At 50.4% G+C, this 16,911-nt stretch overlaps 2 protein-coding genes across 2 annotated transcripts in view; one reads left to right on the top strand and one right to left on the bottom strand.

The window, feature by feature from the left end:
* LOC119383932 (ubiquitin-like modifier-activating enzyme 1) overlaps window positions 1-16,911 on the top strand; it is a 233,146-nt gene that overhangs the window by 121,953 nt on the left and 94,282 nt on the right. The window contains exon 14 of the mRNA XM_049413008.1: window positions 521-686. Coding sequence (XP_049268965.1) covers window positions 521-686 — 166 coding nt within the window. The remainder of the gene's footprint in view (window positions 1-520; window positions 687-16,911) is intronic.
* Window positions 11,180-15,396, bottom strand: LOC125757278 (uncharacterized). Its single transcript, XM_049412717.1, has 2 exons — window positions 15,115-15,396; window positions 11,180-11,949 (listed from the first exon to the last, which is right to left on the bottom strand). The coding sequence occupies exons 1-2, from the start codon at window positions 15,382-15,384 to the stop codon at window positions 11,314-11,316; spliced, it is 906 nt and encodes a 301-aa protein (XP_049268674.1). The 5' UTR covers window positions 15,385-15,396; the 3' UTR covers window positions 11,180-11,313.

Genomic DNA, 16,911 nt, shown 5'->3' with positions numbered 1-16,911 from the left:
TTTATCTTCTGAAAGTTCGAATACTTTGAAAAGTCAAATTCGGTGTGAATCGAATCGAATAGCAAACACTATTCGAAAAATATTCGAAAGTTCAAATATTCGCACATCCCTAGTTGAAATACAAAAACACTCATGTGTACTATTTGTACACATGAGTGTGTACTACTCATGGTTTTTTGTACTTGGTACATATATATATTTCACAGTTGTTCAATAAAATATTGGTTGAGAGTCAGCACCGTGTTGTTCGCTTTCCTTCCTTTTGTCCGTGTCTAGTCTTGCACTGTAATGAAGTTCAAGATGAATCCTAACGAACTGGCTAAACTTGCCATCTTGCCGGAATGAAAAGTTTTGTTAAACCTGTCCTCACGTTCCTCTAAGTTAATGCGGTGCTGCATTGCATAATTGTACGTCTTTTGTGCACACACTATAGGCTTTTACTTCTTAATTTGTATGATGATTTGAGCCCTAGCTGTTACAGTGATTGGTCTTGTTCACGTGTGTTTTATGCCGCATGCAGCAAAGCAAGTCCACAACGGCTGCGAGAGCTGTTCGTGAAATAAACCCTGGGGTGAACATTGCAGCCCACGAAGACAGAGTGGGTCCAAAGACAGAGAGTGTATACAATGACGACTTCTTCAAATCCCTGGATTGTGTGGTCACTGCCCTGGACAACTTGGATACATGTGAGTGTGCAGCCATCTTAAAATCTGTGGGAAATTGTCTCAGCCCAAGAACGCCTTGCGTGTGGAGAACATAGTTTAGAGCAAAATAATCGTATGCATCCTTCATCTTCATGAAGGCATAAAGTGGCTTATAAAATTTGGTACTATAAGCCACAGTGGTACTTTACACGTGAGCATGCCCATACGTCAGGGCTCACATTCACAATAACATCTCAGGTTCATAAAAGAAAATTTCAGCCAATCCTGATGTTAGAGATGCACTGGAACCCACATATATTGAACAGTTGTCAAATCCCCTTGAGTATATTTTTGACATATACAGTATTTTATATATTATACTGTTTTTGTGGTTCCCTTCAGATCCGATATATCTGAGTTTGACTGTATTAATGAAGGCTGCTGGCGAATGGCAGAGTACTTATGAAATAAAAGCTTTGTGAATTTGGCCACAAAATGGTGTTGCTTGGACATACAGTGAAATCTCGGTAGAGTGAACACCACAACAACGAACATTTCAGATTAATGAACTTTCAAGAAATCCCACGCTGACAATTAAATTTTCAATCTAAAATTATTTCACTACAATGTACTTCAAAATACTGAACTTTTCAGAATAACGATCATTATTTTTAGTTCTGCAACATCTTAATAAAGCCTCAGTACTACGAACCCATATTTTGAAGTGCAGGAGTCCTTAGGTTTTAGTGAGTCCATTGCGGCAATTGGAGCGGTAGGCTAGCAGACGATACAGCAAGTGGATGCCTTGCAACTTGCTCCTCGGGAAACGCATGACGGTGTGAAAGATAACAAAAGAGAATTTGTTACTGGGCTAGTTCGTTCATCATGCTAAGCTGCAGAGTGCAATTTGGTATGTGACATAGAAGAGCACGCTCAGACAAGCGCTAACTTGCAACTACAGAGTTACAACCTTGTTACAACGGATCTGTTTACAACAGACATTTGGATATCACATACCAAATTGCGGCGTTATGCCTACCTCCATATTTGTTCCATTGATTGAGCTTCGTTTACAACGGATTCTGGTACAACGGACATTCGGATATAATTGACTAAAATGTCAGGCCAGCAAGGTGGTCAGGACTCTTTTACAACGGACTTTTCTACCACGGACATCCCAAATTCAGTAACTTCCGACTTCAAACATCGCTTAACATACTTTCGGGATGGGAACAGCGCGCCGCGGATGTCGACGTAGCGATTTAAAGGGCCAGTAAACAACCCCGAGGTCCAAAAATTGTAATGAAGAGAAATATGCGCACTTTTTCTGTGTGAACATGGTGCCGCAAGAATTTTGCGAATACGTGCTATAATAAGGAGGTTACAGGGGTTAGAACATCCGTTTCAGCTGGCTTCAAATTTTCGCGCGGCCTCGCCACCCTTCTCCACCACAGGGAGGGGAAGGCGTAGCCCGTCGTCGTGACTCCGCCCACTTCGGGAATGTGACACGACGTCGGCAATTGACGTCATCGGCGAGCTCGATCACTCGCAATGCACTTTCGCTTGCTGCGGCTTCTGGTTGTTTATTGTTTGCATTGTCGCAAGTGCTCCGCAACTTGACGGGCAGTTTTCGGCTCTTCGATATTTTTAAACCTTTGTGACAGTTCACAATGCAGCAGGAATGCGTGCTTGCTTTCCAAGACAACGAAGGGGCACGAGAGAGAAGAACCCCGCTTGCCATGCAGCGCAACCCTCAGAGCTACCGGAGATTCCCCCTCTCTTCGCTCGATTTGCAGCCAACGCTTCCTCCCTGTTCCTCCACGTGTTGCGTATGTCGAAGGCGAATTGCGTGTAGGTGCTATGCAGTCAACCCGACAACTGTGTGGCTGAAACCGCATCACCGCAGGGCCAAGAAACAAGGCGCAGTTTCGTAGCGGTGGGTGGGAACAGGAACTGACGTTAACTTGTTGAGACCACGTTGAGCCTTGGTTTAGACCAATCGACGAGCTCAGTGGTACGTCAAGTTGCCCATGGGCAAGTTCGCGTCACTGCGCGTACGAGAAAGATTTTTTGTCCGGCGAAGGAAAGAAGCGCGGGAATTGTTTTTCGAAATGGAGTGTCTGCGCGGCTCGCAGCGCTGTAATATTCGGAAAATGTGATCGCTGCGGTCTACTGTACGAATTGGCGAGCTTGTTTGGGGGGGTGTAAAGAAAAGTCGGAGCCTGTTTACTGGCCCTTTAAGAACGAAGGTTGGCGATCTCCGGTCTGTCAATGATCAGCTATGCCTAGCTGTAGCGACAAATAATTGGCACGCAGCGTGCTTGGTGTTGCGTTTTGGGACGCTGACGCGCGAAATTGCTAGCCGCTGCCGCTGCTTCTCCGAGCGGTCGCTGTGCGACGAGCTTGGCCGGGGTGTCCGCTGCCGATGCGCAAAATGCCCATCTGCGGTTCCGAGGAGCTAGCGGGCGATGTGATTCGTTGCAATGAACTTCGAAGGACATTGCGGCTTCTTCGCTTTCGCATGTCCGCTAGCGCGATGTTCTTGCCCGCAAAGTTCGGATTCGTCTCGTACATCGGCACCGTGAGCGTAGTTAGGCCTAGCCACAACATTGATAGAAAGCTCGGTTAATGGGCCTTTTCCGGGTCCGAACAGCACCTCCAGTGGAGATCGGTCAAATCGAAACTGGTGGCCCTTGGCCTCCGAAATTGTCCAACGAGCGCCGGTAGACACTCTCGGAGGACAGCATTCGCGCATTTCTTTCGCGCATTCGCGCATTCGGCGAAAATTTTGCAAGTTAGTGACACCAGATGTCGCTTGGTCCGCACCTGTCGTCGCGTTTTAGCCACCAAAAACGATGGCGCGTGCCTTGTAGGTGCTTGCGCGCATGCACACACTACCTACCCGATGTTTCAAAGTGCGTCATGCTCTATCGCGAGTACAAAGAGTTGTCCCGCGGTACACGCACGCTCCTTCGCGAAACCTTCCATGAGATCCACCTGTGCCCGGTTTCTCTACCCTCGGGCTAAAGAACCGGCAGCCTCATTGCCAGGGCTTCCCGAATGCGCGGGCACCCAGATGAGCTCAGCGCTGCGGGAGGAAGGGGGGTTCTGGGTCAGCATGTAGAATGTGGTAGGGTGAACTCTGCCCCTAGCATAATTTAGCAATGCAGTTTTTAATCACTCAGGATGTACAGTGGAACCTCGTTAATACGTACCTGCCGGGAACGCCGCATAACTACGCACTAAACGGTAGTACGCATTAACCACCAAGTAAAAATTTGCATCTCCTCGCGTACGCCATCGCCGCCAGCAAAAAATAAATGCAGTGCCACAGCAAATATTGCCTAATGTACCCACTGCAAAGGGTTTTCTTTCTTTTTGCCAAACTGGAGAACAGATTATGGTACTCTCGCACGACCGTCCGATAGTGCCGATAGCGCGCGGTGGCGACGCCAAGGAGCATTTCGGAACTATTACAGGGTCCGGTACACGCAGTGACCGACGTAGCGACAGAACGGACAGTGTCGGCTTTCCGCGATATATGTGTGTACGTCTGCACCGCGATCTGCTACTAAATGAAAACTGACACAGTTCCAGCGAATTGCTGTACGGCTGCGTGGAGCCGATCGTCTTTTGGCTAGTTGCGTGCAGCATGTCGCCTTCTCGGCTCACGCCGTCACTGCCGGGCCGCCGGGCCGCTTGCTGTACCGCACGCGCGCATTTGTCGTGGGAGTGTTCTTCGTACCCACTTCGCTCCAGACCGTGCACAGATACGGCAATGAGCACAGATGAGCTTGTTCGGTTAACGCGGCGATGACGAACTTCCTGCAAGCGATGCGCACTCCGCGACGCTCTAGCGGTCCTGGCAGCGGACAGAAGCGCGTTTGGGTGGTCGCCCAATAAAAGCGTGCAGTATGGTTACAACAGCGCTACGCTTGCTGAACCGTACGCGTGCATTTAGCGTGATAGCGTCTATGCAGAGAGGTTTCTCGTCGCCCAAGACTAGCAACGCTCAACTCCTCAACAGCGAGCTGCTTTCATTTCTACAAAGCAGCGCACGCTTGAACACGGCCCCGCACAACAAGGCGGCAGAGATGGGCGGCCCAGCGCGTTCAGGTTGTCGCCTATTAAAAGCGTGCAGTAGGCTTAAAGCAGTGCTGCGCCGCACGCGTGCCCGAGCATATATCTGAAGATACTTATTGTGATAAGGTTGTCGGCGATAAGTCATGCTGGCGCGTTCGTCGGTGGCCGCCGCCTCACCTTCGTTCTTTCCCGATGCTTACCCGCAAAGGCGTCGCCGCAATCGCGTGGAAGTGGGAATCAGTGATCAACCGATCTACGCACTTCTCGAAAAGACGGAAAACCTTTGGCGGCACATTGTGGCGTCGGGAAGTTCAGCGGCGCAGTAAAATTTTATGGCACCCACAAAACGTTATTGTGGTACGCAGGGTACGCACTAACCGGTAGGCGTAGGGCGAAGCACTACGGCTTAAGCGGTTAGCGAATGCATTAGGCTCTATGAGACTCGGTCGGGGATTCGTTGCAACTACATTTTAACCGTTAGTACGCTTAAAGCGGGTACGTATTAACGAGGTTCAACTGTATGTAGCATTGGAACTGCCGAGCACTAGCGCAATAGCGATCTCTTCCGCTTCTTCTGGTTTTGTTCCATGAGGTAATTCTTTTATTAATGGAAGGCTGTTCGGTGTGTAGGCCACCGCTGTGGCCCCGTGCTGATCGTATGCAGCATATCCACCCAGATAGCATCCCGTTCCCCGCCGTACGCTTTATGGAGAGTGGCTGCTCTGGCTTTTCATCGCTCGCGGTTTCACTCGGGCTGCATGTTACGGGGAAGCGACCGTCGAACACAAAATGTTTAGCGAATTTCTTTGGTTAGAGACTTCAGGGAATCATAATTGGCGGGGATACGAATTTGGAGTTTTGAAAGGATAGCAATCTCTTCCGCTTCTTCACAACAGCTCACAACAGCTATTCTGGATCCCCTCATACATACACATACCAAAGCTGTCCTGGCAATTGACCTCAAAAAAGCATTCGATAGCGTCAAACATGAAGCCATTCTCAATGCTTTGATAGACCTAAGGGTTGGCCAAAGAACTTACCGTATTTACTCAAATGTAACGCGACCACGATTGTAACGCGAGGGGTGACTTTTCAGTGCCGAAAAAAAAAAGAAAAAAAAGAACACGAATGTAACACGAGTAAAGTGGGGGAAAAAGTACCTTTATTTGCTGCACATGGTAGTGGCAAAGACATCCCAGTTTCTAAATATAAATTGAGTTTTGTTCATTCGTCGCTTTCATCGCCGGTGGTCGAGTCCTCTTTGTCACTTTCTTCCTCCCAGATAAGGTCATCCTCCATGCCATCCATATAGTTCAATATACATCACTTCTTAAACGCGCGAACTATCATGTCGTGCAGCAGGCCGTACCAAGTGGCGGACACCCACTCGGCAATCTTCGCAGCGCTAGGTCGCTTTATCCTACCCGTAGGTGTCAAAGCCCGATCTTCTCGCATCCATTCTCCCTACAGCTGCCGCATTCTATCCTTAAATGGTTTGTTCAGGCAGGCGTGTAATGGCTGCAGCACGGACGTCATACCTCCGGGAATAACAGCGAGCTGCGTCCGAGTTTCCCGCATCAGCTTCTTCACTTCGGGCGTCAGGTGACCTCGCGAAATGAGTGGAGAACTAGGATGGAGGTGGGGTGTGCACCTGCCCGTCGGCCCCACACAGTCTTGACCCAGTCAAGCATAAGTGGAGTGTCCATCCAACCTTTTTCTTGGCAGCGGACAATCACATCCCTGGGGAACAGCTCCTTCGGGATGGTTTTGCGCCGGAAAATGATGTATGGCGGCAACTTGCGCCCATCCGCCAAGCAGGCTAGCATCACGGTTAGCCGCGTCTTCTCGTTGCCTGTTGTCCTTATGCGAACTTGGGGGGCACCTGTTTCGCTGACAGTCCCTGACATAGGCATGTCCAAGAAAACGGGAGTCTGGTCCGCGTTGCCAATGTGCCCCAACGGCATTTGCGACGAGCGGCACAGGTCGAGCACATAGCGCTGAAACTCCACTAGCTTCGCTTCGCAATCTGCTGGTAGCTTCTGCCTTATCGACGTTGTTCGCCGGAGGGAAATCCATTTCTTCGCATGAACTTTTGTGCCCATCCACGTGAAGCCTTAAAGTTCTCCCGCGGGATCCCCATCTCTCGAGATACGTCTCGGGCTTTCCACTGAATCGGCTCAACGTTGACCCCCAATAGGCGATTTCGCTGCTCAATTACAAACTCTGCCACTTTTTTTTTCGAGTTCTGTGTGATGGCCACAACAAGGTCCACGGAAGCCTTTTCGGCCGGGCTCACTCTTGAAGAGCGCTTCACGCTGGAGCCTCCACCCACGGATAGTAGATTCTGCCACATCTGGCCGTCGAGCCGCGGCAGAGTTCCCCATCAGTATTGCACTTCTCTTAAAGCAGGCATCGTACTGAACTCGTCGTGCTGCCATTTGCTCGAGCCGAAGTCGCGGAAGCACAAAAGAAATGAACCGCCCGCAAAACACGTCGCGAACAATAGGATTGGATTGGATTCGATGTTGCCAGCGTGCATATGTTGCCAGCACAAGGTTGAAAGATCGCTAGGTTTGTCGAAGCCATTTTAAGTAACCAGTGGGGCGGCACCGCCAAGGCACGATTTGAGGTGCTTCGATTATAATGCGGACCCCCAAATCACTCAAAGATATTTTGAAAAAAATTCGCGTTACATTCGAGTAAATACGGTATAACTATATAAGGGCTTTCCTGCAAAACCGAACGGCCATCATGTGTGTAGACAATCTTCGTACACACCGTTACACACTGCAGGCTAACATAGGCACCCCGCAAGGATCTGTGCTATTACTTTGTGGACTACATATGGATCGGACGCCCAAATCGAAGAAACACTACAAACAGCTGCAATGGTAATAGAGGACGAGGTCGCCAAGGTAGGCCTTAGCTGTTCGCTAGAAAAATCAGAACTTTTCTTGGTTCCACCAAAAGTTAACAGAAACCACACTTCCATCAAAATCTGCGTACAGGGTAGGGAGATCCCTCAGGTCCCTACCATTCGCATCTTGGGGCTCTACCTGCAACAAGATGGGAAACATACCGAAGCCATTAAACACTTAAAGAGCACGCTGGCAGCTACCACGCAGCTAATACGCAGAGTGACAGGTAAAGATCATGGCCTGCGAGAAGCAGATACTCTGTGAGTGGTACACGCGTATACCATGAGCAGAGTATTGTATTCTACACCTTACCTCAACCTTAATGTGACCGAAACCCAAACAATAAACTCTATTTTCAGACAAGCCACCAAGGCAGCGCTCCGCGACCGAGCTTACTGCTTAGAGTCGTGGCTAGGCCTAACTCCGCTCACGCCGCTGGTTTACGAGACGAATCCAAACTTTGCGGGCAAGGACATCGCGCTAGTGGACAAGCCTCACTGTGCTTCGTCGCAAGCAACATATCGCATCGTCCGCTGGCTCCTCGAAAGTGCGGATGGGCATTTTACGTATCGGCAGCGGACCTCCCGGCTAAGCTCGTCGCACGTTGACGGCTCGGAACAGCAGCTAGCAATTTCGCGCGTCGGCCGCAAAATGTGAGACCAAACACGTTATGCGCGCCGATTTTTCGTCGCCGCGGCTAGGACCGTTGTGCATTGTCACCAAATGTCGCCAGCCAGCATATCGTGCGCCGACTTCCCGGACCCCGTGGCCGAGTACATCGGCTTGAAAGAAAGCGCTGGTGATGCAATTTAGGCACTCTTGGATTCATGCTTGGTATCGCCGCTAGCTCTGATGAATCTTCTAAAATAACGAATGCCTCACAAATTACAGTTTCTGTGACCGAGTGGATGATGAAACACATAACAGGCGAGGTTTGCAAATGAGCGTGGCGGGTGTGAAGCAGGGAGTTGAATTTATATCTGACCAACTCGCGTTATTGAATAAACTGCTCAGATATTTGATCCCAGAAATGTTTGCTATAACTGTGCCAATTTTCATCAAAACCTACGAAGGAATAAGAAAGTTGGTACTGAATGCCTTGTCCCCCACCTTAATTTTATTCAGAAGATCACTGGAAAGAATTTCCTCTGGTACACATCCATTGTTTGTGTGATGTACACCATGTGATGTCTTGATGTCTTTAGAACTGTTTATTAACATTCATGGTTACATGGTACGGGCCGTGCTTGGGCCTGGGAGGCATAGGAGTCATTGATGTCACTCTCGATGCGGCCGCCTATGTTACATCCCCCCTTTTTTGTTAGAGCTAAAGGTTCATGCGTACTGGTGCTTTCACCAGTCTTCCAGCTCTAGTCACTGTTTTTCCACGCCCATTTGCTGGATGAGTGTCGGTATCCTCGTTGCTTGTCCCACTAGCTGGGGATGAGTCCGTTTCTCTTTGGGTTGGTTCACAGCGGGAGCTACGGTCCTCTCGTCTGCCCAATCGGCTTTGGTAGGTCTAATGAAGGATGTATTTCTTCTGAGGTCTCCCCTAGTTGTCTTCACTATGAGAGACCTTGGGTGGAGAGTACTTCCAACAACCGTTCCCGGGATCCACCTTTGGTGACTGTCGAACACCCTGACTCTGGATCCTTCTTTCATTTCAGGGGCCGGTGCTGCGTGAACGTTTGCATACGCCTTTTGCTTTTTGCTGTGCTTCGAGCTTTTCTTTTACATTGTTGATGATTTCAGGTTTCAGAAGTTCTGCGCCGACTGGCAGTGTTGTCTTGGTCCGACGACTAAAGAGCCTCTGTGCTGGTGACCCAAGCTCCCCGTTTCTTGGCACGTTGCGCGTGTTTAGTAATGCCTTATTTATGTCTGTTCCATCTCTCTCACTTATCGTTATAATGTTCTTTGCTACTTGAACCGCTCTCTCAGCTAATCCATTCAATTGTGGGTACCTGGGACTCGATGTTTGGTATTCAAATCCATTCCTTCTTAAAGTCTTAAAATTCGTTTGCTGAAAAACAGGGCCCATTGTCGGATTCGAGCAGCCTTGGTACACCATGTGTTGCAAACCAGCTTTTTAGTGTTTTGATGACCTCTGCTGCGGTTTCCCTTGTTCCTTCCTTGCCTTTTTTGTAGACAATCTTTGGTGCGTAGTGCTGCACATCAAGCAGCAGCCTTTGGAGACGTGGTGGGGCTTTTCTCAGTGGCTTTTGGCTGATTGTTTCCAGTGGTTTGTGGTCAGTCTCCACAATTAGGGGTCTTTCATATATGTACTGATGGAACTTTTTACATCCATACCTTATGGCTAGTGCCTCTTTCTCTGTCTGCGGATAGTTCTGTGTTGCTGCAGTCAGTGCTGCTGAGGCATACACCACTGGCTTTCCCTTTTGTAGGAGCACTGCACCTAGCGCTGTCGCGCTTGTGTCAACCGATACTGTCATGTCTCCATTCACGTCGTAGTAGGCTAATGCTGTAGCCTTTTTTAAAGCCTCTTTGATTTCTTGCAGAGCAGTGCTCTGTTTCTCCGTCCACAGCCAGTCGACGTCTTGTCTGACAAGTTTTCTTAAGGTTGTGGTTTTCTCAGCCAGGTTTGGAACAAACTTTTGCAAATATTGTAGCATTCCCAGCAACCTCAACAACTCCACCTCGTTTTTTGGCTCACCGATCCTGTCAATGGCATTCACTTTTTCTTCATCAATTCGCAGTCCTTCTCGCGTGAGCACATGACCCAGGAACTTCACTGTGGACTGGGTGAACACACATTTTTCTCGATTTAATTTTGCTCCTGCTTCTCGCAGCACTTTCAGGACAGTGTCTGTATATTTTGTAGCTATTCACTGGTCTTGGCATGGGCCAAGATGTTGTCCATGAAGTTCACCATGTTTGGGAGACCTTCCAGTAGCTGGCTTATTACTTGTTGGAACACCTCTGGTGCTGTAGCTATTCCGAACGGCGCTCTTGTGAAGCAGTACCTTCCCCACGGTGTGCTGAATGCGAGGTGGCTCTGCGTCTTCTCTGAGACTTTCAGTTGCGAAAACCCCTTTTTCAAGTCCAGTAGTGTAAAATGGGTAGACCCTTGGATCTGGGCAACTACCTCTTCCAGTGTTTTCAGCGGATAGTGTCGTCTCTGCAGCACTTTGTTAAGTTCGACTGGGTCTAGGCAGATTTTGAGTTTCCCATTCTGTTTAATTACCACCATTTGACTGCAGAATGGTGTTGGTTTCATTAGCTTCTTGACTATTCCTCGCCTTTTCATGCTGTTGAGCTCTTCTTTTACCTCGTCCATCAAGGCATATGGGACCTTTCTTGGTGGCTTGTTTTCCAGCTTTTGTGCTGCACTTCCCTCGATGTCTGCTTCATAAACATAGTCTTTGATGCAGCCTATCCCTTCAAATATGTGGTCTTCATCTTTCAGTGTTCCAATCGAGCGTACACGCCTCACCAAGTTCAGATTTTCACATGCTGTCTGTCCTGGAACAGGTGTGACTGGTGCATCTACAACAATAAATGTCAATCTTGCTCTCTGTCCCCTTACTTCACACAATTCTTGGGTTTCTCCCACGACAGAAAGCTTGTGGTTGGTACAGGAGACAATGTTCTTTATCTTTGAAGGTGTCGTCCTCAAGCCCACTTCGTTTGCCTCTTGTTTGGGCAGCACATTACACTGTGCACCAGTGTCCAGCTTCATAGTTAGTCTTGCCGCTTTTAAACCGAACTGTTTCTTGCCAATCTGACATTTTGTGGTTGGTTGCAGTTCTGAGCACTGAGACATACAATTCATCACTCTCCGAGTCTTGCTTTTGCACAGCATTTACGACTCGCTGATTTTGCTTTTTCGAGTTGCACACCACAGCAAAATGGCCTACCTTGTGACACGCAGTGCAGGTCTTGCCGTATGCTGGGCACTCTTTTTTGCGGTGTGTGTATCCACAGTACTTGCAATGCTTTTTGAATTCTGTATGCTTACTTGGGCTTCTATTTTTCTTGGCGTAGACGGCGTCCACTGTTTTGTTTTCTTTTGCTGACATTTCTTTCAGCTGTAGCGTCACCTGTTCACTTGCTCGACACAAATGGATCGCTTTCTCTAAGTCAATGGTCGGGTCACCAAGAAGTTTTTCGCGGACGTCATCGTTTGAAATGCCTACGATGATCCGGTCTCTCAGGAGCTCGTCGGTCAGGTTTCCAAATTGACACTTGTTAGCCTGCAACCTCGCTGCTGTCAGGAAATCTGTAAAGCTCTCGCCTTCTTGTTGCTTCATCTTGTTGAACTTGTACCGCTCATAGGCGGGGTTGATCTTCGGCGTTGTTGTGTAAGGCAGGAGCGCGGCGTAACCCGCGGCGGGCCGACGGAGAGGCCGAACGACGGGAGGGCGCGCGGAGTGACGACGCAGAGACCAAGCTTCGGCGAGACTGACGGGAGACTGCTCTCCCGCGTTTATTGCAGGCGGCTTTAAGGAGAGAGAGGAAAGGCTATTGGTCAGCGAGGCACGGGTCACATGACCGGCATGACCACGCCGGATTGGTGGTAGCACAGAGGCATGGCAGAGACCCAGCTCCCCCCAGTAGCATGAATAGAAAGCACAATAGCACTGGTGTCTCAGCATGGCACCAGGGGTCGCACGACACAACATCGTCCCGCCCTGGGAAGAATTGCATCCTTATACAATTGTAACTGTGGTACATCAGGAACCACTAAAAAAAATTCACATTCAAGTTCCCCTAAAGATGGCACCTGCAATACGCAGAAGTTCAGTCCTAGATGTACATATTACAACCTATGTTACACACACAAAAAAAAGTCACTTCACCACGCCAACACAAGTGCCAGCTTGCACTATGCACGAGAAGTTCACACAAACACACTAGACCTCTGCGGCTATACTGCGGGCCTCTAAGGCAGTATAGCCCCAGAAGATGCGGACTACTTTAGTCTGTGATGTAGTCCTTCAAGTGGGCTGGGGGCTTGCGCGTCCGCTGTGGGCGACGTGACCCAGGCCCTGCAGGAAGACTTTGAGAGTTGCGGCTGTCGGGAGCCGACTTTGAAGACCTGTCCCCATCTCTCCAAGAACTTGGTGGATTGCGGCTGCCGTGAGCCAATTCTGAAGACCCAGTCGCATTACTTCCCTCCCCCGTGTTGGAATTCGGTGCATTTACTGCAGGTGAGGAGGAATATCCAGGACTTTTCTCCTGAAGTCCCAACGGGTGATACTGGGTCGCAGGCAATTGAAGCTGCGCTTCCGCAGATGTAGAGTCGCACTGGACAGCAGGGCCACCGCGAATGGCCTGTGCAAGGAACACCTGGTTGCTGATGCGCAATCTTGAATGCGGCCGTCGAGCGCGGCCGCCGACGTCGTCGTCCTGCTGCCGTAGCGCCAGAGGCAGCCGACGCAGCTTGGTGGGCACTGGCACGATGTGCTGTCGCCTCTTGGCCCGGCCAGGCAGGTGCTCGAACCCCGGAGGTACACCTACAGGAAGCTGCGAGGAAACTGGTGTAGCCAGACGACACGTCAACGTTGCGCCGTCGATCGGGAGTCCCAATTGCTGGATGGCATCGAGCCCCAGCAGTGAAGTGCCGTGTGCTGTCACGTAGAAGGTGACAAAGGCCCGCTTGCCATGATGCTGCAAGTCTGTGCGGAAATAGCCCAGGACCGGTATGCGATGCTTCGAAAAATTTTTCAAGCGAACTGACGCTGGCAGCAGGCGATGCTTCGAAGCGAAGAGCGCGTTGAAGTCCCTCTTCATCATCAATGATGTCGTCGCTCCGGTGTCCACTAGCAATGTCATGTGGCTATGTCCTCCGACGACAACTGGGATGCGCAAGTCGCTTGGGCCAGACGGCGAAGCTTGCACGGACAGGACTGTGGCAGTGCCGGAGTCAGCGTCTCGGACGGGGGCAACTTCCTGCACCGACACTTGCCGTTTACGGCAGACTGCCGCGAAATGCCCTTTGATGTGGCAAAATTGGCAAATTTTCTTTTTGGCCGGACAATTTCTGGAATTCGCCAAATGACCTAACTTGCCGCAACGAAAACAGGGGCCGACTTGAGGCTTGGGCGCAAGCTGTTGTACTTGCTGGCAGCGAACGCAGTCTTGAACCAGCGCCGTCGAGCCCGCGCAGCCATCTTGGATGCGGCCGCCCGACTTGGGGGGGGAGCTGCCGCCATGTTGAGTCAGATGCGGGGCCAGCGAAGCAGCCGACCCGCCATTTTGAGCCGCTGCGACGCACTGGATGCTGCCGCCGTAACCGGAGAGCGAGCCGAGTAGCCGTTCATTCTCTCCGAATGCCGCGTTGGCTTTGTTGAGCGCCTCCAAGTCGCGTCCAACTTCTTCGGCTTTCTGCAGCGTAAGGGCTTCCCCGTACGACAGTTGCTTGGCCCGTACATGTGCGTTGGCGACTCCGTGAATTACTTGGTCCCGCACTCTGTCGTCGTACGTAGCTCCGAACTTACATGACAGGGCCTTTTCTTTGAGCGCGGTGACGAAGTCAAGAAATGTTTCGCCGGGCAGTTGTTTGCGGCTCATGAAAAGGTGCCGCTCGGCTAGCACGTTCGTTGACTCGGCGAAAAGCCCGTCCAGAAATTGTAGCAACATGTCGTACTCCGTCGTCGCCGCATCTGTCGACACCGTGCCCGAGTCCGCCGCCGTCGATGTACTGGCCGTGTGCGTAGCATTTGGGCCGCCTTGTGCTTCGAGCTGCTCCTGCGCCGCGAAGTATTTGCGCTGGCCCTCGATACCGAGCACGCTGATAAGTGCTGCCGTGCGTCTTTCGTCCACTCAACCGCTTCCGCCGGCCGCCTTCAGGTGTACCTGGAAAATTTTTCTCCATAAATGCCATGGAATGGGAGGCCTGCCGGGCACGTCGAGGAATGGAGGTAGGTTCGCAAAAAGGGCCGCCATGTGTGCAGGAGTGTAGCAGGAGGTAGGCAGTAGGCTCAAGCAGGAGGGTGGCGTCGTAGAGGGAGCCGGAGCGGGGACAAGGAAAAGTCAGGTGACTCAGGTCGACGCGCTTGTAGCGTGCAGGAAGCAGCACCGACGCGCAGCAGAAAAATGTGACCCGTAGCGTAGTGTCACGTACGTCGTGCTCTTCCTGGCGTCGCCTGTCGTAGTAGCGTAGCGGTTCAACTACCTCGTCGCCATGTGTTGTGTAGGGCAGGAGCGCGGCGTAACCCGCGGCGGGCCGACGGAGAGGCCGAACGACGGGAGGGCGCGCGGAGTGACGACGCAGAGACCAAGCTTCGGCGAGACTGACGGGAGACTGCTCTCCCGCGTTTATTGCAGGCGGCTTTAAGGAGAGAGAGGAAAGGCTATTGGTCAGCGAGGCACGGGTCACATGACCGGCATGACCACGCCGGATTGGTGGTAGCACAGAGGCATGGCAGAGACCCAGCTCTCCCCAGTAGCATGAATAGAAAGCACAACAGCACTGGTGTCTCAGCATGGTACCAGGGGTCGCACGACACAACAGGCATGAAGTGTTCCTTGAACTTCGCCTTTACTGCTTCGACATCCCTGCTCTCTGCCTCGCTCAGTGCGAACGTCTTGTAAATCTTCTGCGCTTCGGACCCAATCGCGTTCATGAAGTTGGTGACTTGCACTTCCGGCGGTTTTTTGTTCAGTTGCACCGCTGTCGCGTACCAATTGCAGCTTTGGAGCCAATCTTCCCACTCTCTGGGGCTGAGAGACGCGACGTCCCGAGATTTTGGCGGGCGGAGCCCATTGTCGGCTCTCATTTTCCTTTCCCGCGCCTTCGCGACTACATCGGCTCACTTTGCAGCTGCCGTTCTCGGTCCTGTGCGCTCGCTTCTGGGCGTTCCTCTTAGCTTCGCCATCTTCTGACACCATGTGATATCTTGATGTCTTTAGAACTGTTTATTAACATACATGGTTACATGGTACGGGCCGTGCTTGGGCCTGGGAGGCATAGGAGTCATTGATGTCGCTCTCGATGCGGCCGCCTATGTTACAGTTTGTGATGGAGGCAGTGATACTTTCCTGACTCTTTCTGAAGAAAAACGTTCGGATTTATTCCATTGGCTAAAGAAGACGGTATAAATCATGTCAAAAAGAGGATGGATACAGCTCTGCCAACACATGTATCAAGAAGCAAGAAGGATCAGTGACTAGGAGGATGGAGTGGCCTGACTCGAGACCTGATTAAAAGACTGACTAGTTATTATGGTATGGCTATCCGTGACAACATTGATGTTGATGACATGCAAAAGGCCATAATGGCAACATTCTATCATGTTGCCTCGAGAGACGAAGAGCTGCACCATGAATTCTGCCCACTTGAGTCTCTGAGCTGGTGAAAGTACCGTGCTGCAGAAGCTGAAGGCAAGGCTCCACCACTACACACTAGAGCACTGCACGGGCTCGGGCCTACCCGAAAACCCTGGCCCGGCCAGACCCGTGGGCCGGGCTGGGTAAAGTAGTTTTCATGGCGGGCCTGGGCCGGGCTCGGGCCTGAAGCTCCGGGCTTAGGGCCGGGCCCGGGTTTGAGGTGGCGGGCTCGGGTCGGGCCGGGCTTGGACTTTGCTCCGTTCTTAGAGGATCATTAAAGTTAAACACTGAATCGGTTTAGACCAATAAAGTGTGCTCTGATAACCCGAACGTCATTAATTTCTTCATTAATGAGTCCATTAATAAAGGAGAAAATAAAGGTCAAAGTTCCATTTTGAAATTTCGCGCTGAAATCTCCGCACGTGACGTCACGGATTTCAAACTGTATTCGTCGTATTTTGGGGACCTTGGCTCAACGAAATTTCTAGAAACTTAGTATTTTAAGTCTGTTAAGGCCTCTCGGAGGTCAGTGTACTTCATTTTTACCCCCTATAAACTACGTAGGGCCCAGTAGATGCGGTCAGAATCTATGACGTCACGGCGTTCGCTGCGTGAATTTCAAGTTGGCGTTGTTATCTGCATTTTCCTGTGAGTTTTCTCTCTTACTAAGAGTCTTGTCGCAGCGAGCGTGGTGCTTTTGGAATGGCAAAAGAGTAATTTATTGATAATAGAAAAATCATTTTTCTCTTTAATGCGCCTTGTTTCGCATACGTTATGCATATATATATAAGTCCTACATTTTATCTCGAAAAAACGCTTTTTTTATGTGGGGTAAGCTATTTGGAGAAGTTTTATGAGGGATAAGTACTGAACTGCTTTTTCTTCTTGCATATGAGCTACTTGATTTATCTCAAAGAGGCGAGCTAAAAGTAAATAGACCAGGTGCTTATATGTAACATCTCGCTATTCCGATCTTT

The sequence above is a fragment of the Rhipicephalus sanguineus genome, chromosome 2 (genome assembly GCF_013339695.2).
Source record: "Rhipicephalus sanguineus isolate Rsan-2018 chromosome 2, BIME_Rsan_1.4, whole genome shotgun sequence".
NCBI lineage: Eukaryota > Metazoa > Arthropoda > Arachnida > Ixodida > Ixodidae > Rhipicephalus > Rhipicephalus sanguineus.
The sequence above is the reverse complement of the archived record's forward strand: the minus strand, read 5'-3'. Positions and strand labels throughout refer to the sequence as shown.

Bases quoted from the DNA above. Each gene is read 5' to 3' on its own strand.
- LOC125757278 (XM_049412717.1), bottom strand. From the start codon at position 15,384: ATGAGAGCCGACAATGGGCTCCGCCCGCCAAAATCTCGGGACGTCGCG. The intron at 11,950-15,114 runs GTGTCGTGCGAC...ACAACGCCGAAG, and splicing joins AGGAACACTTCATGCCTGTT to ATCAACCCCGCCTATGAGCG.